General features: G+C 39.7%; 3 protein-coding genes across 6 annotated transcripts in view; all 3 read right to left on the reverse strand.

The window, feature by feature from the left end:
- The window catches only part of LOC116330162 (inter-alpha-trypsin inhibitor heavy chain H3-like), a 36,658-nt gene extending 22,813 nt beyond the window's left edge, over nucleotides 1-13,845 (reverse strand). For 2 of the 4 annotated variants that reach the window (XM_039612739.1, XM_039612738.1), the window contains exons 1-17: nucleotides 13,137-13,374; nucleotides 12,901-12,930; nucleotides 12,621-12,644; nucleotides 11,695-11,849; nucleotides 11,438-11,542; nucleotides 11,177-11,339; nucleotides 10,543-10,653; nucleotides 10,296-10,424; nucleotides 10,076-10,189; nucleotides 9,825-9,993; nucleotides 9,582-9,707; nucleotides 9,281-9,462; nucleotides 4,846-5,031; nucleotides 4,586-4,725; nucleotides 4,253-4,413; nucleotides 3,011-3,037; nucleotides 2,842-2,904 (exon numbers count right to left, since the gene is read on the reverse strand). In XM_039612739.1, coding sequence (XP_039468673.1) covers nucleotides 2,842-2,904; nucleotides 3,011-3,037; nucleotides 4,253-4,413; nucleotides 4,586-4,725; nucleotides 4,846-5,031; nucleotides 9,281-9,462; nucleotides 9,582-9,707; nucleotides 9,825-9,993; nucleotides 10,076-10,189; nucleotides 10,296-10,424; nucleotides 10,543-10,653; nucleotides 11,177-11,339; nucleotides 11,438-11,542; nucleotides 11,695-11,849; nucleotides 12,621-12,644; nucleotides 12,901-12,930; nucleotides 13,137-13,250 — 1,999 coding nt within the window. In that variant the 5' untranslated portion in view covers nucleotides 13,251-13,374. Of the gene's footprint in view, nucleotides 1-2,841; nucleotides 2,905-3,010; nucleotides 3,038-4,252; nucleotides 4,414-4,585; nucleotides 4,726-4,845; nucleotides 5,032-9,280; nucleotides 9,463-9,581; nucleotides 9,708-9,824; nucleotides 9,994-10,075; nucleotides 10,190-10,295; nucleotides 10,425-10,542; nucleotides 10,654-11,176; nucleotides 11,340-11,437; nucleotides 11,543-11,694; nucleotides 11,850-12,620; nucleotides 12,645-12,900; nucleotides 12,931-13,136; nucleotides 13,375-13,801 lie in introns of those variants that run through there. The other 2 variants (XM_039612741.1, XM_039612740.1) reach the window with 2 other exon arrangements.
- On the reverse strand, nucleotides 15-971 carry LOC120440379 (inter-alpha-trypsin inhibitor heavy chain H3-like). Its single transcript, XM_039612742.1, has 3 exons — nucleotides 702-971; nucleotides 349-460; nucleotides 15-228 (listed from the first exon to the last, which is right to left on the reverse strand). The coding sequence occupies exons 1-3, from the start codon at nucleotides 943-945 to the stop codon at nucleotides 90-92; spliced, it is 495 nt and encodes a 164-aa protein (XP_039468676.1). The 5' UTR covers nucleotides 946-971; the 3' UTR covers nucleotides 15-89.
- A 2,856-nt stretch (nucleotides 13,846-16,701) lies between the features above and the next one.
- On the reverse strand, nucleotides 16,702-26,287 carry LOC116330181 (inter-alpha-trypsin inhibitor heavy chain H3-like). Its single transcript, XM_039612408.1, has 22 exons — nucleotides 26,104-26,287; nucleotides 25,869-25,898; nucleotides 25,595-25,618; nucleotides 25,300-25,454; nucleotides 25,043-25,147; nucleotides 24,782-24,944; nucleotides 24,150-24,260; nucleotides 23,903-24,031; nucleotides 23,686-23,799; nucleotides 23,435-23,603; nucleotides 23,199-23,324; nucleotides 22,905-23,086; nucleotides 20,735-20,920; nucleotides 20,475-20,614; nucleotides 20,142-20,302; nucleotides 19,206-19,232; nucleotides 19,051-19,113; nucleotides 18,494-18,607; nucleotides 18,105-18,306; nucleotides 17,555-17,727; nucleotides 17,201-17,312; nucleotides 16,702-17,082 (listed from the first exon to the last, which is right to left on the reverse strand). The coding sequence occupies exons 1-22, from the start codon at nucleotides 26,215-26,217 to the stop codon at nucleotides 16,944-16,946; spliced, it is 2,739 nt and encodes a 912-aa protein (XP_039468342.1). The 5' UTR covers nucleotides 26,218-26,287; the 3' UTR covers nucleotides 16,702-16,943.
- Nucleotides 26,288-26,735: the final 448 nt, after the last annotated feature.

A 26,735-nucleotide genomic window follows, 5' to 3' on the forward strand; every position in this document is an offset into this window, starting at 1 on the left:
GTGCTGTAAGTGTCTGCGGATTTGAATATTTATTTAAACGAATTGCATTGTGATGATTTCAGCAGCTGGTGCGGCTGTGTGGCCTCTTCTTAAACAGATTTAAAAAGGCCGGAAACAATGTAGTCTGTCACATGTCCGTCAATGAGGCCAGTCCCATTATTGTGAATGAACCAGCACGGAACATTTTCTCCGTTCTTCACATCGCCCCTGAAATCCCTCTGCCAGCCTCTGTGACAGAGAGAGATGTTTCATTTAGAAAATTCACACTGCGAGAGCACAGACACAGCAACAACACATTTAAAATTTATTTTGCATGCAAACACTTCCAGACTGAAGTCTTTAGTGTACCTGGTTACATTGAGCTCCTGTCCTTTCACATACATGGTGGCATCTGGTTTCTCTGGGACTTTTCCTGGATGCAAGTCTGCCACCTCATAGTTAATCCCATGATAGAACTGACCTGGAGGATGGTAAACCATTTAAATTATAAAAATATTTGAATTTGGACCCTTTCCAATACTGGGAATTTTAAATTATACCTAAATATTTTGAGTTTTGCTGTATTTGTTTTGCTCACACAAGAGATTATTGGTCCATATTGTTGTTAAATATTATTTATTAATAATTGCATTAACATAGAAATATCTTAAAAATATCAGTGATAAACCACAAATTTAGAGAAGAAATGTGTCATGTTGTACCTAGCAGGCCATGAACACCAGGGGACAGGAGGTGACTGTCCAGGGTGTAGAAACCCAAGTAGTCCCGGTGGTACGGGTGCTTCTTCCACACTTTGTGAAGCAAAATCACAAACTTAACTGAATCTCTTAGTGTTACTGTTAGGCTGCGATCCTTGGTCACAAGAAGATCCACACTGTAGGAGAAAGAATAAAACTCAATCATAAGAGCTTGAAAAGAAGGCAGCCTGACTTCTTTAAGTGTCATGGAGACGTTTCATCTCACATCTAAGAAACGTCTTTGATTCAAAAACCAAAAGATGGAGAGTCCCAGGTATTTAAACCACAGTGAGGGCTGTGCCTTAGGAGGTGATCGTTGGCTCATGATTAATCATGCACATAGTCACATGAGCCAAAGTGTGAAAAAGGCCGTGGATCATTACCACCAGACCTGTTGACAGAAACCACTGTGAGACCTTGCCTCACCTGTAATGTGGCATATTGAGGTTACCTGACACAAGATGTTAGTGGATATGGGAAGGGGGGTTGAAAGATGGTGCTGTGACTTTAACAATGTCAATTACTGGACTAGATGGATCCTTTCAAACTTCTCTGTTAATGGAGGCAGATGCAGATCTACAGACCAAAGCAGTTTGACCCATTTGCTTTGAACAATGTACAAAAGACCTGGAACTTGGCTTTGGGAGTTTTAAAAGATGTCCTCAGTGTTTCTTTTCACCTCTAGCCTGACCCCAAGGGTCTGGTGGACAATGCCTAAAAACGCCAAAAATAGGTGTTTATTTTTGGAAAATGTCAGACCAAAAGCAGTTTATTTGCCCATCAGGGGAGTTTTCTTGTCTCCAATAATCTCACCATTCACCAAAATACCTGGAGACAGGGGGATCCAGTCAGTCACATGATGTACCGGACTTTCTGGCACATATGTGCATAATATTGCATAACTCATGTGTAAACTGAGGAAAAAATATCAGTACAAGTTTGGAGCTATAAAATTAGAAAAAGAACAAGGACGACACTAAGACTGCATTTCCTAAGTCTTAAGACATTTGTGTACACGGGTCTGACCTGAATTTGAGTCTCTGACCAGGTTGAAAATGGTTCCTGGTTTGTCATTGATGTTGAAACACAAAGCATCACCTCGGTCTGGTAGCTCTATCATGAAGTGAGGATCTCCATCCACTGCAGGGGCCCCAGAATACAGTGACAGGAATAAATACATATTGCAGAAAAACACACAAGCAACATGACGTTCATGACGTTCCACCCATGAGAAGTCCACACTCATGGGTGGAACCACATCCATCTACTTCATTTTAGTTCCAGCTACATAATCTTAAGTGTTGTTGTCAGTGTTTTGAAACACTGATACTGTTTTGAGAAAAACAAATCTGTCCATCACAGGCTCTATATTAAAGATGGAGATAGTTTCTGGGTCCAAAAAGAGAAGCAAATCTGGAGATGTCTTAAATCTGCTGTCACTCTTATGGCCAGCAGGGGGAGGCTTGTCAGGGTTTCAAAAATACAGTTATATGTATGAATATCTTTGGGAAATGGCACACGGTTTCAGTAATCTATTTCCTGACAAATTTATGATCTCAGTCATAATTTTAAGTCTAACTGAAAAAACATGGGGTTCATTTTGTAAACTGTCCCCATTAGAATAAAAAAGAATTCAAAAGCAGCATATTAAGAAAGGACTACAAGTGAGCCTTTCCTTACTCAGACTCAATAACATTGCTCTCCTTAATGTTTCATCTGCATCTATCCATTTTTAAACAGAGTCTAAACATGTCCTCAAATTCAAAGAAATGGCATCTTTCTGGCATGCTGTTGAAAACATGCCAACAAAGCTAAAATTTAGATGAAGCCAAAATTATTCATTATCTGAGAGCAATGAAGAGCATTTCCACACATCTTTGGACCAGTTAGTGCAGTAGGACTTGAAATAATAATTAGCAATAATTTAAAGTGGCACCAAATTTAAAGTGAAGCAATCACCAAGTCCTCCTATGTTTGTAAAAGATGCCATAGCATTTTATCGAATTAACTGTGCCTCTTAATGCAGATCTGTAAATATCAGCAAAGTCAGACGTCATAGCTGGAGCACAATCTATCCTATCTGAACTGTATATGATGTACTTACCAAAATATGTGGGTGCTGGCTGGTAATGCCGTGGATACGACTGCGCGGGTATATAATTATATGCTTTGAACAGGGAGAATAAAATCCAAATCAACATGAATACAACAAATTGACTTTGTCCCATAAATCTTTTTTGTGATTTATCGTAAAAATAAAAAAAATCACTTACTCATTTTTTCAGCCTGCTGTCTTTGCTCTGTGAGAAAAAACAGACAGGTAACAGTTTTAAACTGGAGCGCCAGGTTCTGCTGGTATACTTCACATTGTAAAAAAAAATCCTAATATAAAAGTATTTTACTGTGTATTTTACAGTTTTGTTCTGTTCTTCTAGAATATCATTAAATTTACATAAATAGACTGTGATTTCACATTTCAAATGTAAATTAATGTAAAATCACTGTAATGCAATAAAACATTATTTTCTTGTTTTTTAAATGTATCTGTCTGTACATATGCATATTTAGATTGTTAAAATACATTCACAAATGTATCATAATTTCATAAATATTTGTCAGTTATTTGAAAGATTGAACTGTTAAATTCAAATGTAATGCTATGGAAAAATATATAAAATGATTCACATGAACTTTTTTTTACATCAAATAATAATTATTATTATTGCTATTTAGCGCGATCGTGGCTCAAGAGTTGGCAGGTTGCCTTGTAATCAGAAGGTTGCCGGTTCGAGCCCCGGCTCGGACACTCTCGGTCGTTGTGTCCTTGGTCAAGACTCTTCACCTACCGCCTACTGGTGATGGCCAGAGGGGCCGATGGTGCGATATGGCAGCCTCGCCTCTGTCAGTCTGTCCCAGGGCATGCAATCCATTATTATTTAAACCAACTGTTAACTGTATATTTCTGTACATTTAAGTATTATTATTCATATTGCCACATTCATTGACCTTGTTTATAGGTAATTTCATTGTTTAATCACATTAACATGTTCCTAATTTAATGTTTAAAAGCACTTGGAAAAGGCAGAATCCCATGTAAAATTAGGGCAACAAACTGTATTGTCAGTACTGAAAATAACCGTATTTTTATGAGAAAGTTATTTTCTGTTATTTTATGGTATTATTTTGGCGCCCCAGCTGCTGGAATATTACTGTTTTTCTAGGATTTTTTTTAACAGTGCACTAAAGAGGAATAATATGTGGAAAATGTAATCTCAGTCACCAGTTCTCTTTATGAATGAACTGCAGCCATGCTTTGCTTTTCTGGTAAAGCTTGACTGCAGCCATTTCAAAGTGACACACACACACACACACACACACACACACACACACACACACACACACACACACACACACACACACACACACCTCCAATTCATCATTCAATATAGTTTTTGTCTCTTTAAGAAAAGCCAGCCCAGTATTTTAAATTTTTAAACTCTGTTTTCTCCAGGTACCTTCAGTCAGCTTGTCAGCAATAAGAGGGCTGCTTGTTGAGTCTTCGGTTTCGGGCTTGGTAACAACCATGGATGTGAGAGGGGTGACAAAGCTGTACTGCAGGGACATATCCAGGGCCTTGGCTGTTGTGTTGGCTTTCTCATCTGGTGTACCGCTCTTGCTGCCAGAAGGAAAATATATGTATTACTACAGGGAAATCTATAAAAGAACATCAAATCATTAAAATGAGCATCCTGGTAAAAGAACAAGTGTCATCAAAGACTATATATCATACCATATTTCTTCTGAGAACAATGTGCCTTAGCAATCGAAATGAACTGATTTAAACTGACCTCTTCTCCAGTAACTGCTGGATAGTGAGGTAGGCCCACAACCGCTCGGTAAAATCTCCAAAGATGTACTCCTCGTCTGGGTAAAAAACATCCCAGTCTGCGGCACTGACCTGACCCTGGACTCTGAAGTCTTCTTCGAGCTACAGGGGAAACAAAAGATAAAATGCATATAAATCAGAGTAAAACAAATAAATATAGGCTATATCTACTCAATATCTCAATGTTTCTGCCATTTCTTTTGTTTTTCCTTTTTTCCTCACCCCCTGTCCAACCACTTCCACCAGGAAGTTGTCAAGGTCATTGTCCATTAAATGACCAGCCACAACAATCTCTGTGCCATTAAACAACTGGCTAAAGTGGCTGGTGGTCAGAGAATCCACTGCATTGTCAGGATAGTGCATGTCCACCTCTAAAAGTAGAGGGCTGGCCACTTCGTCGTAGAAACCCTGAAATAAATACACACACTTTATCACTTTTGCATGTTCCAATTTTCTATTGTAAACTCAGCATGAAATAGTGACAGCATATAATTCATAGGAATAGGACATAACTGCAGTGCTTTAAATGAAAATCTAAGAAATCATGACAATGTCTGTCTGGCGCCAGAAATCGAACCCACAGAAGAGAAGCCTGAAAACTGAAGGCGAGAGAGCGAGGGATATGAAGGTTTTGCCTCCCACTCTACTTTTAAATAACCTGGGAACCACAAGTAAGAGAGCAAAGTGCTGTTGAGGTGCTACATTTCTTTTTTTTGTGCTCTTTAAGAGAAGGTGGGACCTGAGTATTTAACACCATGTATGTGAAGATAGAATTTGATTTGGGATGCAACTCTGGTAATTGGTGATTCTGTTCTCAGACATGTGAAGCTAGAGACACCGGCAACCATAGTCAATTGTCTTCCCGGGGCCAGAGCAGGCGACATTGAAGGAAATTTAAGGGTAAATGTAAATACAGTAAGATCATAATTCACGTCGGCAGTAATGACACCCGGTTACGCCAATCGGAGGTCACTAAAATCAATATTGAATCGGTGTGTAACTTTGCCAAAACAATGTCGGACTCTGTAGTTTTCTCTGGTCCCCTCCCCAATCAGACCAGGAGTGACATGTTTAGCCGCATGTTCTCCTTAAATTGCTGGCTGTCTGAGTGGTGTCCCAGAAACGATGTGGGCTTCATAGATAATTGGCAAACCTTCTGGAGGAAACCTGGTCTTGTTAGGAGAGACGGCATCCATCCCACTTTGGATGGAGCAGCTCTCATTTCTAGAAATATGGACGAATTTATTAAACCCCCCAAAATATGACTATCCAGAGTTGGGACCAGGAAGCAGAGTTGCAGTCTTACACGCCTCTCTGCACCTTTCTCCTGCTACCCCCCAAAAACCCATCTCCATTGAGACTGTGTCAGCTCCCAAACAGACAAAAAACAAACTAAAAACCAGCAATAAACAATTTAAACATAAAAATCAAAAGAAAGAACAATACAGTATCCACATCTGAACCAAAGAGTAAAACAGTGAAATGTGGATTATTAAATATTAGGTCTCTCTCCTCCAAGTCTCTGTTAGTACATGACTTAATAATTGATCAACAAATCGATTTACTCTGCCTTACAGAAACCTGGTTGCAGCAGGATGATTATGTTAGTTTAAATGAATCAACACCCCGAGTCATTCTAACTACCAGAAACCTCGAAGCACAGGCCGAGGGGCGGTGTGGCAGCAATTTTTCACACCAGTCTATTAATTAACGAAAGACCAAGACAGACTTTTAATTCATTTGAAAGCCTGATGCTTAGCCTCGTCCACCCCAGCTGTAAAACTCAGAAACCAGTCTTACTTGTTATCATCTATCGTCCACCTGGGCCTTACACAGAGTTTCTCTCTGATTTCTCAGACTTTTATCTGATTTAGTGCTCAGCTCAGATAAAATAATTATTGTGGGTGATTTTAACATCCATGTAGATGCTAAAAATGACAGCCTCAACATGGCATTTAATCTGTTATTAGACTCAATTGGCTTCTCTCAAAATGTAAAAGAACCCACCCACCACTTTAATCACACTCTAGATCTTGTTTTAACATATGGCATAGAAACTGGACATTTAACAGTGTTTCCTGAAAATCCTCTGCTGTCTGATCATTTCCTGATAACATTTACATTTACAATAATTGATTACACAGCAGTGGAGAGTCGACTTTATCACAGTAGATGTCTTTCTGAAAGTGCTGTAACTAAGTTTAAGAATATAATCCACCCACTGTTATCATCTTCAATGGCCTGTACCAACATAGAGCAGAGCAGCTACCTGAACGCTACTCCAACAGAGGTCGATTATCTTATTAATAATTTTACCTCCTCACTACGTACAACTCTGGATACTGTAGCTCCTGTGAAAACTAAGGCCTCAAATCCGAAGTCCCTGACTCCGTGGTATAATTCTCAAACACGTAGCCTAAAGCAGATAACTCGTAAGCTGGAGAGGAAATGGCGTGTCACAAATTTAGAGGATCATCATTTAGCCTGGAGAAATAGTTTGTTGCTTTATAAGAAAGCCCTCCGCAAAGCCAGAACATCTTACTATTCGTCACTGATTGAAGAAAATAAGAACAACCCCAGGTTTCTCTTCAGCACTGTAGCCAGGCTGACAAAAGTCAGAGCTCTACTGAGCAAACAATCCCTTTAACATTAACTAGTAATGACTTCATGAACTTCTTCACAAATAAAATTTTTATCATTAGAGAGAAAAATTACCAATAATCATCCCACAGATGTAATATTATCTACAGCTACTTTTAGTACCATTGATGTTAAGTTAGACTCTTTTTCTCCAATTGATCTTTCTGAGTTAACTTCAATAATTACTTCCTCCAAACCATCAACGTGTCTTTTAGACCCCATTCCTACAAAACTGCTCAAAGAAGTCCTGCCATTAATTAATTCTTCAATCTTAAATATGATCAACCTATCTCTAATAATCGGCTATGTACCACAGGCCTTCAAGCTGGCTGTAGTTAAACCTTTACTTAAAAAGCCATCTCTAGACCCAGCTGTCTTAGCTAATTATAGGCCAATCTCCAACCTTCCTTTCATATCAAACATCCTTGAAAGAGTAGTTGTCAAACAGCTAACTGATCATCTGCAGAGGAATGGCTTATTTGAAGAGTTTCAGTCAGGTTTCAGAGCTCATCACAGCACAGAAACAGCTTTAGTGAAGGTTACAAATGATCTTCTTATGGCCTCTGACAGTGGACTCATCTCTGTGCTTGTCCTGCTAGACCTCAGTGCTGCATTCGATACTGTTGACCATAATATCCTATTAGAGCGATTAGAACATGCTGTAGGTATTAAAGGTACTGCACTGCAGTGGTTTGTATCATATCTATCTAATAGACTCCAATTTGTACAAGTAAATGGAGAGTCCTCTTCACCCACTAAGGTCAATTATGGTGTTCCACAGGGTTCAGTGCTAGGACCAATTCTATTTACATTATACATGCTTCCCTTAGGCAGCATCATTAGAAGACATAGCATAAATTTTCACTGCTATGCAGATGACACGCAGCTCTATCTATCCATGAAGCCAGGTAACACACACCAATTAGTTAAACTGCAGGAATGCCTTAAAGACATAAAGACCTGGATGGCCGCTAACTTTCTGCTTCTTAATTCAGATAAAACTGAGGTTATTGTACTCGGCCCTGAAAATCTTAGAATTATAGTATCTAACCAGATTCTTACTCTGGATGGCATTACCTGGGCCTCCAGCAATGCTGTGAGGAACCTTGGAGTCATTTTTGACCAGGATATATCCTTCAACGCACATATTAAACAAATATGTAAGACTGCTTTCTTCCATTTGCGCAACATCTCTAAAATTAGAAATATCCTGTCTCAGAGTGATGCTGAAAAACTAGTTCATGCATTCATTACTTCCAGGCTGGACTACTGTAATTCATTATTATCAGGATGTCTAAACACTCGCTGAAAAGCCTTCAGCTAATCCAAAATGCTGCAGCAAGAGTCCTGACAGGGACTAGAAAGAGAGAGCATATTTCTCCTGTTTTGGCTTCCCTTCATTGGCTTCCTGTTAAATCCAGAATTGAATTCAAAATCCTGCTCCTCACATACAAGGTCTTAAATAATCAGGCCCCATCTTATCTTAATGACCTTGTAGTACCATATCACCCTATTAGAGCACTTCGCTCTCGCTCTGCAGGCCTACTTGTTGTTCCTAGAGTATTTAGAATGGGAGGCAGAGCCTTCAGTTTTCAGGCCCCTCTTCTGTGGAACCAGCTTCCAGTTTGGATTCGGGAGACAGACACTATCTCTACTTTCAAGATTAGGCTTAAAACTTTCCTTTTTGCTAAAGCATACAGTTAGGGCTGGACCTGATTTATTGGCTACTCTGTACAAACCGCCCGGGGAGGCAGTTAACGATGGCTAAGCCCACATGGACTACAGGGCTCTGGCTAGCTGCAGGATTTTCAAGGGTCTGGAGCTGGGACTCCAACTCAGTGATCCGGACTTCTAAAGCTACAAACAGGCTGCATTTATTATAATTATAATTTGCAGGTGATTAAGCAGAAAGTGTGCTTTGAATAAAGCACACGAGGTTACACTGTGGAAGAAGTTATTATCTAAAGGTTTCTAAATAAGGGAGCTACAGAGATTAAGGTGGAAGAGGAACTCGCACCTGGAGCTGAACAACAGCATCTGAAGCTTCAAAGATTCTGCGAGCCAGGCCTTTGTTTTGTCTGCTCATCACATCCAGGAAGGAATAATCCACATCATTTCCAAATCCAAGACAGTACAGAGACATGTTTCCCCCAATAGCTGTACGCACATTCTCCTGGATCTTACCAATGTTGCTCTCTCCTACAAATGCATGCATGCAACACACAAAGATAAAAATGCTAAATGCAATGTAATGTTAAATGTTAAATGCTGAACAAACATAACCTAGCCTACAGTATGTTTGCACTCTACATACTTACCCTCATTTGGCATTCCATCAGTCAGTAATATAATCATATCTGCACTTCTCTCTGGTAGCCTCTCCATCTGTCTGTCTTTGACCAGCATGTTTACAGCTTTCAACACTGCATCATTAACATTGGTCACTAAAAGGAAAATACAACTGATTTTTTAAAATGCATAAACTATTAATGTTATTTGTGCTGTTAGTTGTTTGTTTGTTTGTTTTTTGCTTTGTTTGCTTGTTTTTTTGTATTTCTTACTTCCTCTGCTATTTATTCTTCTGATGTAATCCATGGCTTCAGTTATGTTTTCCTTTGTTGCTTTGGTAAGTGAATCCTTCCAGGTTTCAATAACAGAATCAAACAGGATGATGGCAAAGTGGTCGTCTTCATGGACTTGTTGAAGAATGGCCAGCATAGCTTCTCTTGTCTACAAAGAGTCAGAGAATGACGTGTGTCCACGTGAACTTTGACATATTAGAAGCACATCAGGGGTCAGAACAACTTCTTACCTGCACAATCTTTCTTCCACTCATTGATCCACTTATATCAATCACAAAGACCACATTCTTTGGGAGTTTGGGTAATTCAGGAGCAAAGAAGTGCACAAAGTATCCATTTACAATCTGAAGAAGAGACACATTCCAAAAAGTAATGAATTTTAAAACAATAGCGTAGAAAAAAAAAATTGATTAAATTTGATCTTCTTCAGCACTTGAAGCTTTCACTGACCTGTATGTCCCCAAGGTTCTTCTCTCGCTTCACATCATAGCTGACAATAAAATCTCCATCAATAAGTGTTCCATCACAACCTGGACACTTCCTCTGCTGCTCCATGGTTGGTGAGAAGGAGATATGCGCCTAAAATGGGAATAATACATACACAATTATGATCCCAACTGAGATTCAACCATGCAATAAAATGCAGCGCAATAATCAGAAAGTTCATTATAGATGATCATCAATTGTATGAAGGTACCTTTCTGTCTGTGACAGTTTTCTCCACCAGAGGGAGCAGCTCATTCGAGAGGAAGGTTGCATGGGCGTCAACATAAGAAATGCCCTGAGGCTCATAGATGTTTGTCACAATCTGTTTCCACAAAGGCAAACATGGAGACAGGAGATCATTTCTAATGTAAATCAGGAAATCACCCTATGAGGGTTGAAATGTCTTAATGCATGCTGAATCATCCAGGTAAGGAAATCCCAAAAAGTTGATTCTGTTCATCTGGATGTACTGTTTTCAGTGCAAGAAACATTTTGTCACTCATCCAAGTCACTTCTTCAGTCTCAGCTGACTGCATGTTTGTCCAACCTTATAAACAGTACCTTTGCACAATAACTGAAAGTAGCCCACTGAATGAACAACAGGCTGTGAGGTCAGTTCCTTGATCATTAATATGCAAATTGTCATGACCATTGATCAGCAACCACTTATCAAAGACCATTGATCACTGATCAGTGAATGACCTCACAGCCCACTGTTCATTCAGTGGGCTAATTTCAGTTATTGTGCAAAAAGATACTTTTTGATGAGTGACAAAATGTTTCTCCCACTGAAAGCACTACAACCAGATACAAGGAATAGAAAATCTAATCAAACATGGATTCACCTGAAAGTCCTGAACCAGTGTTTTGGGTTTGACTCTGGTCAAAAGCTCATATCGGCCCAGTTTCCTCTGAAGGAGCTCCTCATATGTCAGGACAAAGGTCACGTTGCTTTCAGCTGCAATATTGACAGAGACTGAAAACTTCTCCATCTTTCTTCCAGAAGCCCTGGGAAAAACAACAACAAGAAAACAGCACAGAGACATCTGACAGCTGCTCCAGTGAATTTACACCATCTGTGTTTATGGTTCATTTGGACGACTCACTTGACGAGTCCAGCAGTCTGTCCAGAGGAAACAGCCTTCTCGTACTGTTTCTTAGCTTTCTCTTTCTCCTTCACCTCTCCCACATACACCTGACCCTCGATTTCCCTGTGAGGCACAAAGATGGAGATAGACATGAGGGATGTTAAGCACATAAATTGACACCATGATAGTGACAAATTCAGCTTTGGAGCACAGCTGTGAAATGAAGGACTGTCCTATAAAAACTGTCAGAACGATTAGAGAGGAAACAGACTAACATGCTGAAGTTTGTGATGAAAGCAGTTTTGGGCAGCTCCACTTCAAAAAAGATTTCCTGTGACGAGTTTGCTTTGTTGAACGCCTTGGAGGTCATGACAGTGTGGGCAAAACGAGAGGTCACAGTGCAGTCCACTGTCACACTGTACACCTCCACCTGAGACAGAGAGACAGAAGGAAATGTAAGAAGATAAAAATGGGTTTCTCTCTATGAATCTGATTTTTTAATCTGAATTAAATCAACTATCACATGCCATGTGTAATGAATCAGCATACAAGAAAAGAGCTTTTATTTTCTGTTTAAAACACAATTGTTACTCTGCTCAGATCTTCACAACAGCAGCAGGTGTTGCATAAATGTACAATTTATAATCTCTCGACACTTTTTTAACACTCCTTGTTAGTATCACATCACTAAATTGAGCTGAGAGTATTTTACAAATTTTACCTGTGTGCTGTTCATCTGGATGGACTAGCTTAATATGTCCACCTGCTGTTTAAAGCAGTTTGCTTTCTCCTTTCATGGTGCAGCGTTGTTTTGGGGGGATTTTTTTTGCCAAACTGACCTTTGGTAACTCACATATTTGTTTATACGTTAATGATCTCTAGTTTATATCAAGTGTAGTGTTTGAATTAAAAAAGCCTTTCAGAGTAATGAGAGGCTGTTATAACGAGTTTGCTCATTTGGGGAAAGTAAGAAGAAGACAGGAGAAATCTTTGCAGGTTAATCAGCAGCTTGGACACTACACTTTGATCACACTGCTTGTTTGGCAGCCATCACTTGAGGTCCCTGTGAGCTTATCCACACATCCCATAGAGAACAACAAGCAGGTTTCTCTCCATGAATCTGATCTGTTAATCTGAATTAAATCAATGATCTCCCATCACCATTATCATCACCGGGAATATGAATGGATACATTTCTTACCATTGCTTCATTTGTACTTCTTTTCTGTAAGAAAAAAGGGCGATAGATTCAGTTCACACATAGTCTCTTTGTCTTAGTGAAAACACCTCATTAGGTTTAAATCACTGTTAAACTGCAGTTTCTGGTACTGCGTCATATCAGCTCAACTTCAACATAACACAGATCCCACCATTTTTTAAGACATATCTACTGGTAAACTGATAAATACATAAATATATGGTGGAAATGTAGATCTTAGTGCTGCCTTATTATTTTTTAATGTGAATCGTTTGCAAAGTACCTGCAGTGATCTGGCAGCGCCTCTTCTTTCCTGAAATACACACACAGGATATTACGGAGATTACATGAAGTAAGTTGTAAGAAAAAGCTTACAAAAAACGCAGACACAGTTTGTGTTTAAGGGTTTGGGGTTTAAAAAAAAAAAAAAATCATAGGACTACTTTTCTGAGGTCAGTGCTGTCAAAATCATGCCACAAAGTTATTTCAATTTCATATCACAAGAATGTTTGACGTTACCTGTATGGCTTCATTGTGCCTGGAGATGACCAGAGCTCCCGAGGCTGAGCTGCTCAGCCAGAGGCAGGCGCAGCCCCACAGCAGCAGCAGGCGAACACCCAACAGTCCAGACATGACCAAACTCTGACTGAACACTGGCTGACTTCAGTGCAGAGCAAAACTCTCAGTGCCCTGTGGGAGGGACACGTATGTGTGTGTTTTCTTATATTGGTCAACTGCCCTGAGCTCAGTGTCCAGGAGGCTGTGAGTACTGTGAACCACAAAGATAATATTTGTTATTTTGTGGATGTTTGGAAGAGTGAATCCAATCAATACTTTTTTAAACACTTAGCAAAGTGACAATAAAATCGACACCAGTGGTTTCAAGATTAAGAAAGAAATCTGAAAAAGTTGATTCTGTTCATCTGGACGTAACGTTTTCAGTGGGAGAAACGTTTCATCACTCATCCAAGTGACTTCTTCAGTCTCAGCTGACTGCAGGTTTGTCCAACCATATTGACAGAGACTGAAAACTACAGTGGTTTCTTCCAGAAGCCCTGTAAACAAATAAAAACAAAAAAAAAAATAAAAACACAACAACAACAAAAAGACTATCACACTGTCACACATTAACAGCTCCAGTTAATTTGTACAATCTGTGTTTGTGGTTCATTTGGACGACTCACTTGACGAGTCCAGCAGTCTGTCCAGAGGAAACAGCCTTCTCCTACTGTTTCTTAGCTTTCTCTTTCTCCTTCACCTGTCCGACATACACCTGACCCTCGATTTCCCTGTGAGGCACAAAGATGGAGATAGACATGAGGGATGTAAAGCACATAAATTGACTGCATGATAGTGACAAATTCAGCTTTGGAGCACAGTAGTGAAATGAAGGACTGTCCTATATAAACTGTCAGAACGATTAGAGAGGAAACAGACTAACATGCTGAAGTTTGTGATGAAAGCAGTCTTGGGCAGCTCCACTTCAAACAAGATTTCCTGTGAAGAGTTTGCTTTGTTGAACGCCTTGGAGGTCATGACAGTGTGGGCAAAACGAGAGGTCACAGTGCAGTCCACTGTCACACTGTACACCTCCACCTGAGACAGAGAGACAGAAAACACCTTAGCAGATGTACATAAAGGACAGAGTCACTGTCCTTTATGTACATCTGCACAGGCATATGTGAATACTGAAATGTCTTTTTCTGGATGCACTCATCCCTAAGCTTTATTTCTGTTGTTCGGCACTTTGGTCAGCCTTGTGCGTTTTTAAAGTGCTACAGTGGCTTGCAAAAGTATTCGGCCCCCTTGAACTTTTCCACATTTTGTCACATTACAGCCACAAACATGAATCAATTTTATTGGAATTCCACGTGAAAGACCAATACAAAGTGGTGTACACGTGAGAAGTGGAACGAAAATCATACATGATTCCAAACATTTATCGAGAATCTGTGGCAAGGTCTGAAAACTGCTGTTCACAAACGCTGTCCATCTAATCTGACTGAGCTGGAGCTGTTTTGCAAAGAAGAATGGGCAAGGATTTCAGTCTCTAGATGTGCAAAGCTGGTAGAGACATACCCTAAAAGACTGGCAGCTGTAATTGCAGCAAAAGGTGGTTCTACAAAGTATTGACTCAGGGGGCTGAATAATTACGCACACCCCACTTTGCAGTTATTTATTTGTAAAAAATGTTTGGAATCATGTATGATTTTCGTTCCACTTCTCACGTGTGCACCACTTTGTATTGGTCTTTCACCTGGAATTCCAATAAAACTGATTCATGTTTGTGGCTGTAATGTGACAAAATGTGGAAAATACTCGAATACTTTTGCAAGCCACTGTATATAAATAAACTATGATGATGAAGCTTCATACTGGTCCAAAAATATTTGTGATGCCTCAAAGGCATTTATGTCATTTATCTTTTATTTTTGCTTTAAAATAATTCATTTACATACATTTAAGTTATAAAGAACAGTGAAAAGGTTAAAAAATGTTAAATGAGAAGACTTTATTTTGAAGGCCAACTTGCCAATAACCGCACTTCCTGCTGGGTTACCTGTATTGGTTGATTTTTCTGTTTATTGACTCTTCCTGGTTGCTCTGAGAGGGAGAGTGACATGCTGGTTATGCTCTGAGGCTTACCCACAGCCATCTTTGAAACATTGTTCAGGCAACGCCATAAGTGTATATATTTCATGACAAAGATGTTAACACAGCATAAATAACAGTAGTTGTTAAAAAACAAAACAAAACTACATTTTATTTGTAGTTCATACAGGTCGATTTGTACGTGTTAAAAAGAGGCATTTGCTTTGATGATCATTACTGCTGCTCAAGTTAATACAAAGATGCAAAATCATATTTTGAGTTATTTCATAATGCAGCATTTATGTAAATCAGATTAGTTTTTCTATTTTGTATTTCTTTTCAACTACAGTTTTTACCACTTGTCAAATGAAGATTCTGAGAGTAAAAAGTCAACTCTACAAACACCAAGCTAATCCTTTGTATTCATTGACAAAGGTTTAGCTTGGTGTTTAATCAGAGTTGCTACACTCTGCAACAGAACACTATAATGATTATTTCTTAATGGGACTTTCAGAAGAAGTCGTGACAAAAAAAACCCATACATTTCTCCACATTTTTTGTGACACTTTTATTCATACTCTGCTTTTCTACTTTTTATCATGCCAAAAGTAACTTGTACCTGAGTGGTGGACATGGTGAAGGCCGCATTATAACATGGGCATGCATGGCTGCCAGTGGAACCAGGCCACTAGTGTTTATTGATGATGTGACTGCAAAAGTAACCAAACCCGACTTTCTAAAGAAATTGTACATTCTTCAATGGCCAAGTCAGTCACCTGATCTCAAGTCCACCCAATGTTAAATACAAACCATAATGCAGAGAGACCCACAAACAAGCAGCAACTGTAGGTGGCAACAGTAAAGGCCTAGCAGAGCATCTTAAGGGAGGAAGCACAACATTTAGTGATGTCCATGGTTTAATCAAATATTACATTTTTTTACATTCACATTTAAATTGATGTAAACGTTTTTTCATTAATTTTGATCTTCTCAGACTTGGGGACTATGTATAAAAACTAGATGTAATCCTTAAACAGTGTACTTAGGCAAAATTGCAAAAAATGTTTCTTTGTTCCAAACATCGTGGAGGGCAGTGTGTGTGAACAAACATCCACAGTGATTAAATAAAAAATCAAATCCAGGCACACATCTTCTCTCACTGACTCTCGCCTGACTGTAATGCGCTTGTTCAAGCCCAAAACACACTAGATTTTTAAATATATGTTTTTAAAATTTTCTTCAGCATTGTTTTGAGAAATATGGATTAGATAGAAACAAAATGTTGGCATGTTTACGATGCCTGTTTCACATTTTCATTGCCCACTTATAACACCCACTCTTACCAGTAGCTGAGATTACAGTTATAAAGAGAACTGCGGCCCTCAACAACAGTCCCAGTTTCTCATGTACCCCGTAGGGAAAATTAATTGCCCATCCCTGTTTTGAAAGTGAAACACGAACAGTGTTTGAAACCATGAAAAAGGGACACATATTGGCCAATCTTGAGCACATCTTTAATGACTGTTTTGCACATATTTTAATACAAGGAAACACTGAGACAGTCTCCAAGTACTTGACACTGTTAAGTTTATTATGTATACAGCACTATGAATGAAAGCTGTCTTGTGTTGGTTGCTGGTTATTGGTGCTGTAAGTGTCTGCGGATTTGAATATTTATTTAAACAAATTGCATTTTGATGATTTCAGCAGCTGGTGCGGCTGTGTGGCCTCTTCTTAAACAGATTTAAAAAGGCCGGAAACAATGTAGTCTGTCACATGTCCGTCAATGAGGCCAGTCCCATTATTGTGAATGAACCAGCACGGAACATTTTCTCCGTTCTTCACATCGCCCCTGAAATCCCTCTGCCAGCCTCTGTGACAGAGAGATGTTTCATTTAGAAAATTCACACTGGGAGAGCACAGACATAACAACAACACATTTAAAATTCATTTTGCATGCAAACACTTCCAGACTGAAGTCTTTAGTGTACCTGGTTACATTGAGCTCCTGTCCTTTCACGTACATGGTGGCATCTGGTTTCTCTGGGACTTTTCCTGGATGCAAGTCTGCCACCTCATAGTTAATCCCATGATAGAACTGACCTGGAGGATGGTAAACCATTTAAATTATAAAAATATTTGAATTTGGACCCTTTCCAATACTGGGAATTTTAAATTATACCTAAATATTTTGAGTTTTGCTGTATTTGTTTTGCTCACACAAGAGATTATTGGTCCTATATTGTTGTTAAATATTATTTATTAATAATTGCATTAACATAGAAATATCTTAAAAATATCAGTGATAAACCACAAATTTAGAGAAGAAATGTGTCATGTTGTACCTAGCAGGCCATGAACACCAGGGGACAGGAGGTGACTGTCCAGGGTGTAGAAACCCAAGTAGTCCCGGTGGTACGGGTGCTTCTTCCACACTTTGTGAAGCAAAATCACAAACTTAACTGAATCTCTTAGTGTTACTGTTAGGCTGCGATCCTTGGTCACAAGAAGATCCACACTGTAGGAGAAAGAATAAAAATCAATCATAAGAGCTTGAAAAGAAGGCAGCCTGACTTCTTTAAGTGTCATGGAGACGTTTCATCTCACATCTAAGAAACGTCTTTGATTCAAAAACCAAAAGATGGAGAGTCCCAGGTATTTAAACCACAGTGAGGGCTGTGCCTTAGGAGGTGATCGTTGGCTCATGATTAATCATGCACATAGTCACATGAGCCAAAGTGTGAAAAAGGCCGTGGATCATTACCACCAGACCTTTTGAGAGAAACCACTGTGAGACCTTGCCTCACCTGTCATGTGGTATATTGAGGTTACCTGACATAAGATGTTATATATGGGGGGGTTGGTTGCTGTGACTTTAACAATGTAATCACTCACTTGGATCCTTTAATGGAGGCTGCGTCAGACCAAAGCAGTTTGACCCATTTGCCGTCCTGGAACAGCGAGATGTCCTCAGTGCTCACCTCTAGCCTGACCCCAAGGGTCTGGTGGACAATGCCAAAACGCCAAAAATAGGTGTTTATTTTCCCATCAGGGGGAGTTTTCTTGTCTCCAATAATCTCACCATTCACCAAAATACCTGGAGACAGTGGGATCCAGTCAGTCACATGATGTCCGGACTTTCTGGCACATATTGCATAACTCATGTGTAAACTGAGGAAAAAATATCAGTAAAAGTTTTGGATCTACAAAATTAGAAAAAGAACAAGGACGACACTAAGACTGCATTTCCTAAGTCTTAAGACATTTGTGTACACGGGTCTGACCTGAATTTGAGTCTCTGACCAGGTTGAAAATGGTTCCTGGTTTGTCATTGATGTTGAAACACAAAGCATCACCTCGGTCTGGTAGCTCTATCATGAAGTGAGGATCTCCATCCACTGCAGGGGCCCCAGAATACAGTGACAGGAATAAATACATATTGCAGAAAAACACACAAGCAACATGACGTTCATGACGTTCCACCCATGAGAAGTCCACACTCATGGGTGGAACCACATCCATCTACTTCATTTTAGTTCCAGCTACATAATCTTAAGTGTTGTTGTCAGTGTTTTGAAACACTGATACTGTTTTCAAAAACAAATCTGTCCATCACAGGCTCTATATTAAAGATGGAGATAGTTTCTGGGTCCAAAAAGAGAAGTAAATGGAGATATCTTAAATCTGCTGTCACTCTTATGGCCAGCAGGGGGAGGCTTGTCAGGGTTTCAAAAATGAAATTATATGTATGAATATCTTTGGGAAATGGCAATATCAGCAAAGTCAGACATCATAGCTGGAGCACAATCTATCCTATCTGAACTGTATATGATGTACTTACCAAAATATGTGGGTGCTGGCTGGTAATGCTGTGGATACGACTGCGCGGGTATATAATTATATCCTTTGAACAGGGAGAATAAAATGCAAATCAACAAATTGACTGTATCCCATAAATCTTTTTTGTGATTTATCGTAAAAAAAAAAATCACTTACCCATTTTTTCAGCCTGCTGTCTTTGCTCTGTAAGAAAAAACAGACAGATAACTGTTTTAAACTGGAGCTCCAGCTTCTGCTGGTATACTTCACTAAAGAGGAATAATATGTGGAAAATGTAAACTCAGTCACCAGTTCTCTTTATGAATGAGCTGCAGCCATGCTTTGCTTTTGTGGTAAAGCTTGACTGCAGCCATTTCAAAGTGACACTTCACATACACACACACACACACACACCTCCCATTCATCAATCAATATAGTTTTTGTCTCTTTAACAAAAAACCAGTCCAGTGGTCTAGAAGCTTGGAAAGAAAAGCGTCTGGACTTCTTTGAGTTGCTTGAAGACGTTTCACCTCTCATCCGAGAAGCTTCTTCAGTTCTAAGGGTCAAATGGTGGAGAGTCCCAGATTTAAACCCAGTGGGAGTTTCCCCCCAAATAGGGACAAAAGGACCCCCTGATGATCCTCTACCTAATCACATGAGCCAAGGTGTGAAAGCGGGTGTGGGTCCCAATCAGCCAGGGTTTCGGGTGAGCTCGTTGTGAAACCTGGCCCCACCCTATCATGTGATTTCCTGAGGTCAGATGGCCCAGGATGTGAGTGGGCGTTAAGGTGTCTGGGAAGGGATCTCAAAACTGGATTATAGATGGCAGACAGTTGGTGTCATAAACCACCACCTCTGTTCAAAGATGGTCGCTCACAGTGGACGTAAATGGCTTCTCCCACTGGGTTTAAATCTGGGACTCTCCACCACTGACCCTTAGAACTGAAGAAGCTTCTCGGATGAGAGGTGAAACGTCTTCAAGCAACTTAAAGAAGTCCAGACGCTTTTCTTTCCAAGCTCCTTAGACTACGATGACCTGGATGACTGAGAACCTTCACAGACATACAACCAGTCCAGTGTTTTACATTTTTAAACTCTGTTTTCTCCAGGTACCTTCAGTCAGCTTGTCAGCAATAAGAGGGCTGCTTGTTGAGTCTTCGGTTTCGGGCTTGGTAACAACCATGGATGTGAGAGGGGTGACAAAGCTGTACTGCAGGGACATATCCAGGGCCTTGGCTGTTGTGTTGGCTTTCTCATCTGGTGTACCGCTCTTGCTGCCAGAAGGAAAATATATGTATTACTACAGGGAAATCTATAAAAGAACATCAAATCATTAAAATGAGCGTCCTGGTAAAAGAATAAATGTCATCAAAGACTATATATCATACCATATTTCTTCTGAGAACAATGTGCCTTAGCAATCGAACTGAACTGATTTAAACTGACCTCTTCTCCAGTAACTGCTGGATAGTGAGGTAGGCCCACAACCGCTCGGTAAAATCTCCAAAGATGTACTCCTCGTCTGGGTAAAAAACATCCCAGTCTGCGGCACTGACCTGATCCTGGACTCTGAAGTCTTCTTCGAGCTACAGGGGAAACAAAAGATAAAATGCATATAAATCAGAGTAAAACAAATAAATATAGGCTATATCTACTCAATATCTCAATGTTTCTGCCATTTCTTTTGTTTTTCCTTTTTTCCTCACCCCCTGTCCAACCACTTCCACCAAGAAGTTGTCAAGGTCGTTGTCCATTAAATGACCAGCCACAACAATCTCTGTGCCATTAAACAACTGGCTAAAGTGGCTGGTGGTCAGAGAATCCACTGCATTGTCAGGATAATGCATGTCCACCTCTAAAAGTAGAGGGCTGGCCACTTCGTCGTAGAAACCCTGAAATAAATACACACACTTTATCACATTTGCATGTTCCAATTTTCTATTGTAAACTCAGCATGAAATAGTGACAGCATATAATTCATAGGAATAGGACATAACTGCAGTGCTTTAAATGAAAATCTAAGAAATCATGACAATGTCTGTCTGGCTCCTGAAATCGAACCCACAGAAGAGAAGCCTGAAAACTGAAGGTTTTGCTTCCCACTCTACTTTTAAATAACCTGGGAACCACAAGTAAGAGAGCAAAGTGCTGTTGAGGTGCTACATTACTTCTTTTATGGTCTTTAAGAGAAGCTGGGACCTGAGTATTTAACACCTTGTATATGAAGATTGAATTTGATTTGGGATGCAACAGGGAGCCAGTAAAGAAAAGCCAGTATGGGAGAAATACATTCTCTGTTTTTAGTCAGTACTCTCAGTGCAACATTTTGGATTAATTAAAGGCTTTTAGTGAGATTTTTTAGAAGTTAGAAATCCATGAACTCGTTTTTCAACATCATTCTGAAACACAATAGTTGTAATTTCAGAGATATTGCGAAGATGCAAGAAAACAGTCCTACATGTTTGTTGAATATGCACATTTAAGGACATATCCTGGTCAAAAACAACTATGGCTTTAGGTTTTTTTCTGCAGCTGAAGTAATTAGTGTGTGTTATCTGGCTTCACTAATAGATAAAGCTTGGTATCATCTGCATAGAACTGAAAATGTATGCTATGCCTTCTTATTTTACTGCCTAAGGGAAGCATGTATAATGTAAACAGAAATGGTCCGAGCACAGAACCCTGTGGAACTCCATAATTAATCTTTGTGAAGAGGATTCCCCATTTACATGGCCAAATTAGAGTCTTTTAGATAGACTTAATTTAAATCATTCCAGTGCAGTACATATGAAACCCAAAGCTTCTTTTAAAAGCAACAAACTCGTTTTGAGTTATAATGGGGTGTGAGCAGTCAGTGGCGGTTTTTGATATGGGCGACATGGGCCGTTGCCCAGAGCAGTAGTTTAAGATGACATAGAAACAAGATGCTATACACCATATAGCATCTTATATAATGCTATAATGCTATATAAATTGTGTTGATAGGCCAAGTAAAACCAGAGTCAGGATTAAAAAATGATAAAAGTCATGATAAGAAAAAAAATACTGTAGTGTAGTCGATAGTTTTGTTTTGTGTGTCAGAACAATGAGGCGACTGGTGAATGTCATAGTTGCTGCCAAAAAGCCACCAAAGGCAGACTGCAGTGTAAACGCTGTCTCCAGGAGGAGTGATACATCTCCTGCTGTCATGCCTGCATGTATCAGGCTTGTGATGTGCTCCTTTATCTTATAGTGGATATGATTATTCTTTGGAGTGGCACAAATAATTTGTGCTGAAAAGAATGATACCAAACAAGGCAAGATAAATAATTTTTAAAGGTGAACTGTAGAGGTAAAATAACAACAATTATACCCTCGACCCAAGGAGTTAGACATTTTTTTTCAAAGTTACACAATAGTTACTTTTCCCAGCAATTAGTTACTTCTATAATATTGTAACTCAGTTAGTAACTCAGTTACTTTTGAAGAAGTAACTAGTAACTATAACTAATTACTTTTTGAAAGTAACTTGCCCAACACTGCAGGGGAGCCAGAAACAGGGTGCAGGGGACCAAACTCTACTCTCAACCTCTGTGAGAGTAGAGTTTAGGTAGCTGCTCTGCATTGTATTGGCTAAGAGTCAGGCTTTCAAATGAATTCAAACTGTCTGGGTTGTTGTGGGCTGTTGTGGGCTGTATATATTATCTGAATGGGACACCTAAGAGGAGAAGGGGGTAGAGCAAAGTGCGCCGCAGGAGAGGAGAGGTGTTTGCATAGATATATTTGTTTTCAGATGCAACACACTCAACCTTTTAATGAAGAAACAAATTATTATTATTATCTAAAGGTTTCTAAATAAGGGAGCTACACAGATTAGTGTGGAAGAGGAACTCGCACCTGGAGCTGAGCAACAGCATCTGAAGCTTCAAAGATTCTGCGGGCCAGGCCTTTGTTTTGTCTGCTCATCACATCCAGGAAGGAATAATCCACATCATTTCCAAATCCAAGACAGTACAGAGACATGTTTCCCCCAATAGCTGTAAGCACATTCTCCTGGATCTTACCAATGTTGCTCACTCCTACAAATGCATGCATGCAACACACAAAGATAAAAATGCTAAATGCAATGTAATGTTAAATGCTGAACAAACATAATCTGTCCTACAGTATGTTTGCACTCTACATACTTACCCACACTTGGCATTCCATCAGTCAGTAATATAATCATATCTGCACTTCTCTCTGGTAGCCTCTCCATCTGTCTGTCTTTGACCAGCATGTTTACAGCGGTCAACACTGCATCATTAATATTGGTCCCTAAAAGGAAAACACAATTCATGTTTTAAAATGCATAAACTATTAATGTTTTTGTGCTGTTAGTTGTTTGGTTTTTTTGTTTTGTTTGCTTGTTTTTTTGTATTTCTTACACCCTCTGCTATATAATCTTCTGATGTAATCCATGGCTTCAGTTATGTTTTCCTTTGTTGCTTTGGTAAGTGAATCCTTCCAGGTTTCAATAACAGTATCAAACCTGACGATGGCAAAGTGGTCGTCTTCATGGACTTGTTGAAGAATGGCCAGCATAGCTTCTCTTGTCTACAAAGAGTCAGAGAATGATGTGTGTCCACGTGAACTTTGACATATTAGAAGCACATCAGGGGTCAGAACAACTTCTTACCTGCTCCATCTTTCTTCCTCTCATTGATGAACTTGTATCAATCACAAAGACCACATTCTTTGGGAGTTTGGGTAATTCAGGAGCAAAGAAGTGCACAAAGTATCCATTTACAATCTGAAGAAGAGACACATTCCAAAAAGTAATGAATTTTAAAACAACAGTGTAATAAATCACTTTTTCAATTTGATCTTCTTCAGCACTTGGAGCTTTCACTGACCTGTATGTCCCCAAGGTTCTTCTCTCGCTTCACATCATAGCTGACAATAAAATCTCCATCAATAAGTGTTCCATCACAACCTGGACACTTCCTCTGCTGCTCCATGGTTGGTGAGAAGGAGATATGCGCCTAAAATGGGAATAATACATACACAATTATGATCCCAACTGAGATTCAACCATGCAATAAAATGCAGCGCAATAATCAGAAAGTTCATTATAGATGATCATCAATTGTATGAAGGTACCTTTCTGTCTGTGACAGTTTTCTCCACCAGAGGGAGCAGCTCATTCGAGAGGAAGGTTGCATGGGCGTCAACATAAGAAATGCCCTGAGGCTCATAGATGTTTGTCACAATCTGTTTCCACAAAGGCAAACATAGAGAGAGGAGATCATTTCTAATGTAAATCAGGAAATCAACCTAAGAGGGTTAAAATGTCTTAATGCATGCTGAATCATCCAGGTAAGGAAATCCCAAAAAGTTGATTCTGTTCATCTGGATGTACTGTTTTCAGTGCAAGAAACATTTTGTCACTCATCCAAGTCACTTCTTCAGTCTCAGCTGACTGCATGTTTGTCCAACCTTATAAACAGTACCTTTGCACAATAACTGAAAGTAGCCCACTGAATGAACAACGGGCTGTGAGGTCAGTTCCTTGATCATTAATATGCAAATTGTCATGACCATTGATCAGCAACCACTTATCAAAGACCATTGATCACTGATCAGTGAATGACCTCACAGCCCACTGTTCATTCAGTGGGCTAATTTCAGTTATTGTGCAAAGATACTTTTTGATGAGTGACAAAATGTTTCTCCCACTGAAAGCACTACAGCCAGATACAAGGAATAGAAAATCTAATCAAACATGGATTCACCTGAAAGTCCTGAACCAGTGTTTTGGGTTTGACTCTGGTCAAAAGCTCATATCGGCCCAGTTTCCTCTGAAGGAGCTCCTCATATGTCAGGACAAAGGTCACGTTGCTTTCAGCTGCAATATTGACAGAGACTGAAAACTTCTCCATCTTTCTTCCAGAAGCCCTGGGAAAAACAACAACAAGAAAACAGCACAGAGACATCTGACAGCTGCTCCAGTGAATTTACACCATCTGTGTTTATGGTTCATCTGGACGACTCACTTGACGAGTCCAGCAGTCTGTCCAGAGGAAACAGCCTTCTCGTACTGTTTCTTAGCTTTCTCTTTCTCCTTCACCTCTCCGACATACACCTGACCCTCGATTTCCCTGTGAGGCACAAAGATGGAGATAGACATGAGGGATGTAAAGCACATAAATTGACACCATGATAGTGACAAATTCAGCTTTGGAGCACAGCTGTGAAATGAAGGACTGTCCTATAAAAACTATCAGAACGATTAGAGAGGAAACAGACTAACATGCTGAAGTTTGTGATGAAAGCAGTTTTGGGCAGCTCCACTTCAAAAAAGATTTCCTGTGACGAGTTTGCTTTGTTGAACGCCTTGGAGGTCATGACAGTGTGGGCAAAACGAGAGGTCACAGTGCAGTCCACTGTCACACTGTACACCTCCACCTGAGACAGAGAGACAGAAGGAAATGTAAGAAGATAAAAATGGGTTTCTCTCTATGAATCTGATTTTTTAATCTGAATTAAATCAATTATCTCTCATCACCATTATCATCACCAGGAATATGAATGGATACATTTCTTACCATTACTTCATTTGTACTTCTTTTCTGTTGGAAAAAGAAAGGGGTTGAATTACATTAAAAAATTATAAGGCTGCACTAAGCTCTTAATTTCCACTGCATATTTATATTGTTATTGGTTTACCAGCAGATATATCTTTAAAAATAGTGTGATTTGTGTTATGTTGAAGTTGAGCTGTTATGACGCAGTATCAGAAACTGATGTTTAGCAGTGATTAAAAACTAATGAGATGTTTTCACTAAGACAAAGAGACTGTGTGAATAATTTGCCAAGTACCTGCAGTGATCTGGCAGCGCCTCTTCTTTCCTGAAATACACACACAGGATATTACGGAGATTACATGAAGTAAGTTGTAAGAAAAAGCTTACAAAAAACTCAGACACAGTTTGTGTTTAAGGGTTTGGGGTTTAAAAAAAAATAAAATCATAGGACTACTTTTCTGAGGTCAGTGCTGTCAAAATCATGCCACAAAGTTATTTCAATTTCATATCACAAGAATGTTTGACGTTACCTGTATGGCTTCATTGTGCCTGGAGATGACCAGAGCTCCCGAGGCTGAGCTGCTCAGCCAGAGGCAGGCGCAGCCCCACAGCAGCAGCAGGCGAACACCCAACAGTCCAGACATGACCAAACTCTGACTGAACACTGGCTGACTTCAGTGCAGAGCAAAACTCTCAGTGCCCTGTGGGAGGGACACGTATGTGTGTGTTTTCTTATATTGGTCAACTGCTCTGAGCTCAATGTCCAGGAAGCTGTGAGTACTGTGAACCACAAAGATAATATTTGCTAGCTTGTGGAAATTTGGGAGAGTGAGTCCAATCGACACTTATTTAAACACTTAGCAAAGTGACAATAAAATTGACACCCATCGTTTCAAGATCAAGAAAGTAATCCGAAAAAGTTGATTCTGTTCATCTGGACGTAATGTTTTCAGTGGGGGAAACGTTTCGTCACTCATCCAAGTGACTTCTTCAGTCTCAGCTGACTGCATGTTCGTCCAACCTTTCGAGTCTCAAGGCTGCCGCCTTGAAACTCGAAACTTTATTTTTTACAGGCCTGAGGTCTGGAGACTGGCTAGGCAACTCCAAGATCTTCCACATCCCATCTTCATTGTTTTGGCTGAAGGAAGGAAGTACTTGTGTG

The sequence above is a fragment of the Oreochromis aureus genome, linkage group 5 (assembly GCF_013358895.1).
Source record: "Oreochromis aureus strain Israel breed Guangdong linkage group 5, ZZ_aureus, whole genome shotgun sequence".
NCBI lineage: Eukaryota > Metazoa > Chordata > Actinopteri > Cichliformes > Cichlidae > Oreochromis > Oreochromis aureus.

What these genes read in the sequence shown, in the direction of transcription:
- LOC116330181 (XM_039612408.1), bottom strand. Translation starts at nt 26,217, where the DNA reads ATGTCTGGACTGTTGGGTGTTCGCCTGCTGCTGCTGTGGGGCTGCGCC. An exon ending in CACTGGTTCAGGACTTTCAG is followed by an intron (nt 24,261 to 24,781) that starts GTGAATCCATGT and finishes TTGTGGAAACAG; the next exon opens with ATTGTGACAAACATCTATGA. An exon ending in TGCTGACAAGCTGACTGAAG is followed by an intron (nt 19,233 to 20,141) that starts GTACCTGGAGAA and finishes TTTTTCTTACAG; the next exon opens with AGCAAAGACAGCAGGCTGAA.
- LOC120440379 (XM_039612742.1), bottom strand. Translation starts at nt 945, where the DNA reads ATGACACTTAAAGAAGTCAGGCTGCCTTCTTTTCAAGCTCTTATGATT. An exon ending in TGGTGTTCATGGCCTGCTAG is followed by an intron (nt 461 to 701) that starts GTACAACATGAC and finishes ACCATCCTCCAG; the next exon opens with GTCAGTTCTATCATGGGATT. An exon ending in CAGGAGCTCAATGTAACCAG is followed by an intron (nt 229 to 348) that starts GTACACTAAAGA and finishes TCTCTGTCACAG; the next exon opens with AGGCTGGCAGAGGGATTTCA.